Source organism: Coccinella septempunctata, chromosome 2 (assembly GCF_907165205.1).
Source record: "Coccinella septempunctata chromosome 2, icCocSept1.1, whole genome shotgun sequence".
Classification (NCBI taxonomy): domain Eukaryota; kingdom Metazoa; phylum Arthropoda; class Insecta; order Coleoptera; family Coccinellidae; genus Coccinella; species Coccinella septempunctata.
In genome coordinates this window covers 11,947,087-11,954,932 of record NC_058190.1, presented here as the reverse complement: position 1 = coordinate 11,954,932, position 7,846 = coordinate 11,947,087, and the positions used below count along the sequence as shown (strand labels likewise).

Below are 7,846 nucleotides of genomic sequence, written 5' to 3'. Positions count from 1 at the left end.
AAATTCAGCACTTATAAGTATTTCACTATGCTGATGAAATCTAAAATATTTTCAAGGCATGAGCACCTCCGGTTTTTCCGGAAATGACGTCAACTTCCGTTTTTCAAATTAGAACACCATTTTTTTATTGCAGAAATAGATTCCTTAGAAAATTTCAAGTTATTTTGTTGTAACATTTTTTTATCAATTAAAAAATAATCCATATACTATACTATATACTATATTATCCTGATATGCTTTCATAAACACTTGATTTTGAATACCATATCGTACCCACCTTCGAGAAATACATTTTTTGCGAAGTGGAACCAGCAACCTCTCAAGGAAACTCCAGCAAACACTTCTCGAACTGCATGTCTCAGGGCCAACTCATAGTCACAAAGGACAGAAGAGATATGGGAGGCGCCGAATAATTGCCTGGTGTATCGCAGTACCCCAGTGTACGTTTCTCTGGTGCGGTTTGGCGTCATACAAAACACCACAGGGTATGCCTTGCAGGAAAAAAAAATAAGAAATGGCAAACTAGAAAATAATAAAAAAGTTATGCTCACCGTGTTATCCCTCATCCAACTGATGGGCTCCACCTGCTCTGGGCACAATTTTGAATGTCGCGTCCATGTGCAAGTGGAGACTATTCCCATCAATTGCCTCTCTTAGAATACCAGGGGACACAAAAAAGAGGCATCCATCCCTGATGCTATCGAAGAATGGTCTCTGTTGTGGCCCCAGTTCCAATGAATATTTCCGATATCTGGAACAATTGAACATGAAAAATTTAATTCTTTTTTCTTTAAGACAGATGAAGTGAATAAAATATGATTGAAAAACATTTAACTTACGATGCATTTGCCAAATAGCCAGCAGCATCCTCCAATGTAGCTGGTATGGGAGGTTGGACTTTCCTCCTTTCCCGCTGCATCATCGGTTTTACAGTGAGGAATCCATTTGTTAGCCTCAATGATGCCTCATTGTGGCGAATCTCTTCCTCCATGAATATATGTTTCGGTCCTGCTTCTGAATGCTAAGATACTTTTTAGCCGAATATCTTGAAGCAGGAGCAAATCAGCCAAATGGTTATGCTCCGCTCTAAAACAACATTCTAGATCAAGTATTGAGTTTATTTGCAATAAATTGAAACTTTCGAAGGTAGTTATTAGATACTTAGTAAAAGTTATATTCATTAAGCAAATAACCAAACAATGAGTAAATAATCTTAAATTCGCTTTTGGAGTTTTAGGAAACTTGCCCATTAAGTATTACCCCAGAAAACTCACCTCAAAATCCATGGCTGACCCTCATGCATTATAATTCTGGCAGAGCACAATGGGTCTTGACATTTTAAATATGTCCTGCCTCTTGATACCTGTTTATCTTTGACAAATATAAAGTTTTCGGGTGAAATATAGTAAGTTTCTTTAGGTACTTCAACTAGTTCCATCTGAAAAAAATTGTTTTTAAAATCAATAATTTATAAGAACATGGGTGTTCATTGGTAAATGAACAGAATTGTGCCTTGTAATTTCCAAATACTTATATGGATAGCCCTGTCGGAAATGGAGATGTTACAACTAGACCTATAAAACTTAGGTTTTTTGGACTCGACTAGATTATAATAATAATAATAATAATATCGTTTATTCTGAAAACTACAGGATAAACATCTTTCACAGAGGCGTAAGCCTGTACGTGAGAAACATTTCAACCAAAATAATTTACAGTATCCTCAATAATGTTAGACTAACTTGAAAAAGTTTCTGAGCGTCATTTAAAGATATTGTTCTATTTTGTGGGTGATCAAAATTTTGTCTTCATTTACTGCTTACTTTGTTGTGATATCATTGTTGTTTTATAAACATGTCAAAGAAGCTTCTTCCTTTTTCGAATATCCACTTCTTCATTTCTTTCTTATGGCTATAGGAGTTCTTAATTGTTCTCAGTTCAGTTTTTCAGGAGTGATGGAATGTAGGCGGGGTCCTAGATACGTATAACATCTTTGTCCTATGCGTTTCTCGGCTCTAGGAACAAGATATTGATTTATTTTATTTCTTGTCCCATAATCATGTTGATGTTTCGAAATATGTAGTTTCCCTGACCTTATAATGAGAAGCATCTCTAGGGCAAACAATTGATGGGGGTCCATAATTCTGGACATCTTGTATAGTTCGTCCGATGGACAGAGAAGTGGCCTTTCGTAAATGATCCGCAATATCCACTTTTGGATAACCTCAATTCTTTTTATTTGGTTGTCATATGCTCCTCCCCATCCAATTATTCCGTATTTTATTTGTGATTGGCATAGGGCTTCATACAATACTGCAGTATCGTCTGCGAAGCTGATAACCTCTCCTTTTTTCGTAGTAGACTGTTCACATAAATCGTGAAATAGGCCCTAAGACTGTTCCTTGTGGTATTCCAAATTCAACCGTCTTCTTTCCACTATTGTGGTCTTGAAATTTGACATATTGTGTTCGGTGTAATAAGTAACTTCTGATAAGATCATATGCTTTTCCCCTAAAGCCGATTAGATGGAGTTTTCGGAGAAGTTTTACATGAGAGATGGTATCAAAAGCTTTCGCTAGATCTATAAAAACACATAAACCTACTTTACCACTATCTAGCCAGTTGTATGCAGTTCCTGTTATTCTTCTGATCGCATCTTCCGCTGATTTACCAGCTCTAAAACCGAATTGATTATCTGATAAAATTTTGTTTTTTTCTAAAAAATTAAGGATACGACCTTTCAATATTTTTTCTATAATCTTAGCTACATTGGATGTTAGGCAAATCGGTCTGTAGTTCGATAGGTTGCTTTCCTCCCCTGACTTGAGAAATGGCTTGATTATACCTATTTTTAAAACTCTCGGAAATTGTCCAGTTTGGAAGCATTTGTTAACCAGGAGCATGAGAGGTTCTGATATTTCATCCTGGATGTTTTTCAGGAGTTCATTCCTTATACCGTCATCCCCAGGTGCACTTTCATTCTTCAACTCCATTATCATCTGCTTTATTTCACTCTTACAAGTTGGGAACAGAAATAATGTTTTATTTGAATAGACTTCTCCTTCCTCCCGCGTTTGAACTTCTTTTTATACATACCTTCGGCGAACGATATATTCCGGTTATTTTTACTGTCTGTTTTGGTAGTTTAAGATCCAATTCTATGACATTTTGTTCTCCTACAGGTATTATTTTGTGAGTATATTGGATGTCTTCTCTGACGTAAACAATAACGCCGTCATTCCTATTGTAGTTTCCGTTGTTATACACACATGAATATCCTTTTATCTTGAAAAGTTCCAAGTCCGATACCCTGAAAGTTTCTGTCAATACAATCACTTGAAAATCTCCAGAATACTCCCCCAGCAATAGCTTGATTCATCAAAATTTTCTTCCATACTACTTATTTTATTATGTATTATCTTGAAGTTATCTCTCTCACCCATATAATCATTCAAACCGCCCTTCGGTTCCAAGTATTCAGTCTTATGTGTTATCTCATGGAAATATCTCAGAAACTGATCCATTTCAAACTAAGAAGACCAAACCACAACAAAAGAAACCCAAAACCAATTTAACAATAAATGATAATTATAATACTTTATTTGAGCAATAATAGACAAAACAAATAAAAAATAGCTTATCTTCTTCCCAGTCTTGTGTTAACCACCTCTCTTGCTTTTGGTTCCCGTGTTACCAGCCTTCTGAGTCTTCCCCGCAATTCCTGAAGAACCTGAAGAATGTGATCTCGTTCTCCCGAGCTCCTCAAAGTATTTCGCTTTATTCAGTACTAGATTTGATATTGAAATTTCCTTATTTATCTTCGTGCCTTCTCCCTGATGTATGTGTTCGGACTCGGTGAGTGTTGGTTTGTGAGAGGCTATGAGGGTCGGATGATCAGGCACGATGATCAATTCCTGGGTTTTTTCATCTGAGGTATTGGGTTTTTCAATTATATTTTTGGAGATATTGAGAGATTCCTCCGACTCTTCTAAACTTTTTAGTTGTTCGATGGTGTGCTTTTCACCGTTTACGTATAGACAATCAGATCGTATAAATGCTCTTTGTTTATTGGTTTTCGCTTCAGCCAATTTTTGCCTCAAGAATTTGAAATTTTCGCGATCCTCCTCGCATAGGTCCTCGTTAATATAGACTCGAGTACCTTTGAGTTTCAGCCTATTTTGAATCACCTTTGATTTGGCTAGGTAAGATAAAAATTCAATTTTTATCACTGATTTTTTCTTATTGAGCCTGAATATGTTATTCACTTCTAACTCAACCAAGTTTATATTGAGCAATCACGGAATGCACTAGGTCTGCGTTGTCTAGAGCTAGTCCGGTTCTTAATAGAATTACGCTTAATTTTAAGTAGCTCACTCTCAACTTTACTGACTCTTCCTTCGCAATGTTGTATTCTCCCTTCCGTCTTCAATCCAATTTCTTTGATTTCTTCCATCAGCTTCGCTAGTTCTTCTTTAATTGTGGAAGTCTGATTTGCAAATTCACTCCTCAGGAACTTCGACAATTCCGCATTCACGGCCATCCTCTTCTTGAGAATTATAAGCGTGTGTGGTATGCTTTACAATTCTATTTTATAGCTCTACATACCTCATCAGGTTTACCTAATTTTACCAACCAATTATGTTATGTACCCACATTTTCTTTTCGGAAAAGTATTATCATTAAATAATATGTAATTTTTATCAAGGAATGAATCAATCAAAAAAAAAAACAACAGGAACTTCAGCAAACATTCAATAACAACAATAAAAACAATAACAAATAACAACTCTTCACAAAACGCAGGAAAATCTCGAAAATCTATAAAACAATCAAAATAGCAGCCAGAACGTTTCAAATGGAAAGAAGACTGAAGCGGCAAACCAAGCACAAGCCCAATGTTCAAAAACGGTTGATAATTTCAAAAGAAGGATTTCTATTCGCTGCTGATTCCGTTCCGCTATTGGGTGGTTAATACGTAGCCTCGTAGCCACTCATTTCGAATATTGGAATATTTCAGCAGGGTTGCCGGAGCACTTGAAATTCTTGAATCGTAGTATACAGGGTGGCCATTTGAAAACGAAACAGACGAGATTACAGACGGAATAAATTTTTTCGATAGAAATGCTCGGACAGGTCGATTTCTGTTTCGAGGGGGACAACTTAAGATGTAAGTTACGGACGCATAGCGCTTCAACCCTTGCTACTACAACCCTCACCCCCAATTTTTGAATAGGGAAGATGGGGTGAGTGATACCTCATTTGAAAGGTATTTTTATACTGATTTCAGCACAGTAATTGTTTTTTTATTTTATGCATTAGTTCTCGAAATATTCTCAACTAAGTATTTGAAAATGAAGTGGTGTTTTCATGGCACTTGTAGTGTTTTTTTGTGAAAAATCGACATTTTGAGCTTCAAAACAACCATGACTGTGGCTTCCTTCCTCCAATCCACTGACATAGAAATCTTTAATCAAGATGTCGAACAAACAAAGAGTATTGCGAAGGAACTCAATCTTGCTGAAACTCAATCTAAATTATCTTCGATTCACGAATTGGGACTGGAATATTTCTGAGGCATTATTAATGATTTGATTTTCTTACCTGGGGCCCGATTCTCGAATATGTAGGAATTAGATCCTATAGGAACATGATTCCATGCTTTCAGTTCCCATAGAAAATAGACGTGATACCTATTCTCGAATTCCATGGAATAGTTTTTCCTAGATGATTGACAGAGTGAAGTTTGTCGATGATAGTGTCTTGTCCTTTAATGAATACACCAATGAAAAACATGTAAATTATGTTGGTAATATGTAACATATTCTGTGGTATGCAGTTCTGAGGTTATGTTCGAAGATTATAACGTGCGTTCAAAAAAATTCGTCGTCAAGTAGGCTATGGAATTTTGAACGTCGATATTTCGTGTCTAAACGTAATTCTTAGCTCGTGCTATACTATTTTACAGGTGAACTGTCATTTTAGCATTTTGAATTGTTGTTGAATTCAAATTATCAGCAAATTATAAAGATGGTTTTTAAGGACGTGTGAAAGGCTTCTACTGTTGAATCTTGTTATCAGAAAACTGAAAAGGTTGTGATTACCTAACCTTGTAGCATCCAAGAAAAATTGGAGTTCAGTATGCATCAGTCAAAAGCAAAATGTGGACCTACTTTCTTTTATGGAACTTTAATAGCAGAACGTTATGGAGGAGAAGGCATCATGCCCTTTTATAGCTGAATTGAATTTTAATAAATTGACATTTTTCAGGTAATTCAGTTCTTTTAGTTTAGTCATGGATTTTCAGTAATGACTGAATCAATTCAATATTTATAGAGAATTAATAAACATATTATTGAGATTCTTACTGTGATTTATTTATATGACTGAAGTAGCTAGAACCTTCTTACAAAAAAACATAATATCACGATCAATTCAAGAATCATGTCTCTTACGTACTTACGTATGAAAATAGTGGACGGTTAAAATTTTTACGAAGAATTTTTCTATCCGCCTCAGATTGTTTGGATTCTTGTCATCTTACTCAATGAAAGAAATGCTTTTCGAACGTTGGGTGAAATTTACAGTTTATAGTTTCCGTACAAAATTACGATATATAGGTTAAGGTCATCAGTGTTTACATTTTGGGAAGATGAAGTAATTCAAGGAAAGACATACGTTCAGCCACCGAACATCAGCCTTCAAATTTTCATAGCCTACTTGACGACGAATTTTTTTGAACGCACGTTAGTTAGAAAATCTCTTTAATCTCTGTGTTTTCATATATTTTCATTCATTGATATTATTGTTCTGTGTTTTCATTACTTCTAGTAGAAAAAGCTAATGGAGGCATCTGAGGACTTGAGAGCAGGAAAATATCATATAAAGATTTCCAACAACAACGAAAGTAGATTGAAAAGAGTTTGAATGCAATTCTGGGGGCAAAAAAACGAAGTCCCAAGTATAATAGTGTATATAATTTTGTCAGTTATGTCTCTATCTTATATAGAGAAGGATATGTTATTTCTTATTGAGTTTAATTATTTATTATTCAGATTCAGGTTATTTTTAAAAAGTCTTCCTGTTCCTTAATTGTTGCATACAGATTTGGTTTACAATGATAATATACGTTGAATTTTCTCTAGTGTTTGTTTTGTTCTCAAAAATATAAAAGAATATTTCAGATAAGGGTGAAATAAATCATGTGATAAAAAGAATGTGTTCGGTATAAAACTGTAACATCCAAATTCAGTGGGAATAATTCCGAAATGGTCGTCACGGTGAGATGATTACTTTTCCTCACGTCACATTTTGGATCTACCTGAGTTGAAAGAGTCTTTGAATATTTTCTGTTGTCGACCTTTGTGAGGATAATATTTTGAAAGTGTTTGGTGATTGATATGATCCTCGTTTATTGTGGCGGAGTTCGCTACGCAGCTCGTTCTATGTGTAGATGGGACCAGCCAGGCACATTTTAAAATATTGAATGAATAATATGTTCCTTATCTTAACTTCCGAAAAATATTGATTCGCGAAACTGTCGAAATAAAAACTTAAACGTCAAACGACCCTGTAACGTCAAATGTTATTGATTTTCCCACTGGAAAAAGCTAATTCCCATAGAAAAAGCCATTGGAAGCATTTCCAATGGAATGTAAAGGGATATGTTCCCATACTTCAGTTCGAGAATACAGAATTTGAAAATTCCATAGGAAATGTCATTTTTTTCCTATGGGATTGCATTCCTACACATTCGAGAATCGGGCCCTTGGTAATCTGATTAGAGATATGTACGTATTTCGACTTTTTGGAGATCTCTATCTGTTACTGCAACTAATTAATGTTTTCC

At 35.3% G+C, this 7,846-nt stretch overlaps 1 protein-coding gene across 3 annotated transcripts; it reads right to left on the bottom strand.

The window, feature by feature from the left end:
• Window positions 1-290: 290 nt before the first annotated feature.
• LOC123306351 lies at window positions 291-1,930 on the bottom strand. Of its 3 annotated transcripts, none has more exons than XM_044888322.1 (4): window positions 1,275-1,606; window positions 840-1,086; window positions 552-751; window positions 291-491 (listed from the first exon to the last, which is right to left on the bottom strand). In XM_044888322.1, the coding sequence occupies exons 2-3, from the start codon at window positions 989-991 to the stop codon at window positions 556-558; spliced, it is 348 nt and encodes a 115-aa protein (XP_044744257.1). In that variant the 5' UTR covers window positions 992-1,086; window positions 1,275-1,606; the 3' UTR covers window positions 291-491; window positions 552-555. The 3 variants fall into 3 exon arrangements, 2 of the variants coding, with proteins under 2 accessions (XP_044744257.1, XP_044744255.1); XR_006536899.1 differs by adding an exon at window positions 1,824-1,930 and having other exon boundaries at window positions 291-751; window positions 1,275-1,438; XM_044888320.1 differs by having other exon boundaries at window positions 291-751.
• Window positions 1,931-7,846: the final 5,916 nt, after the last annotated feature.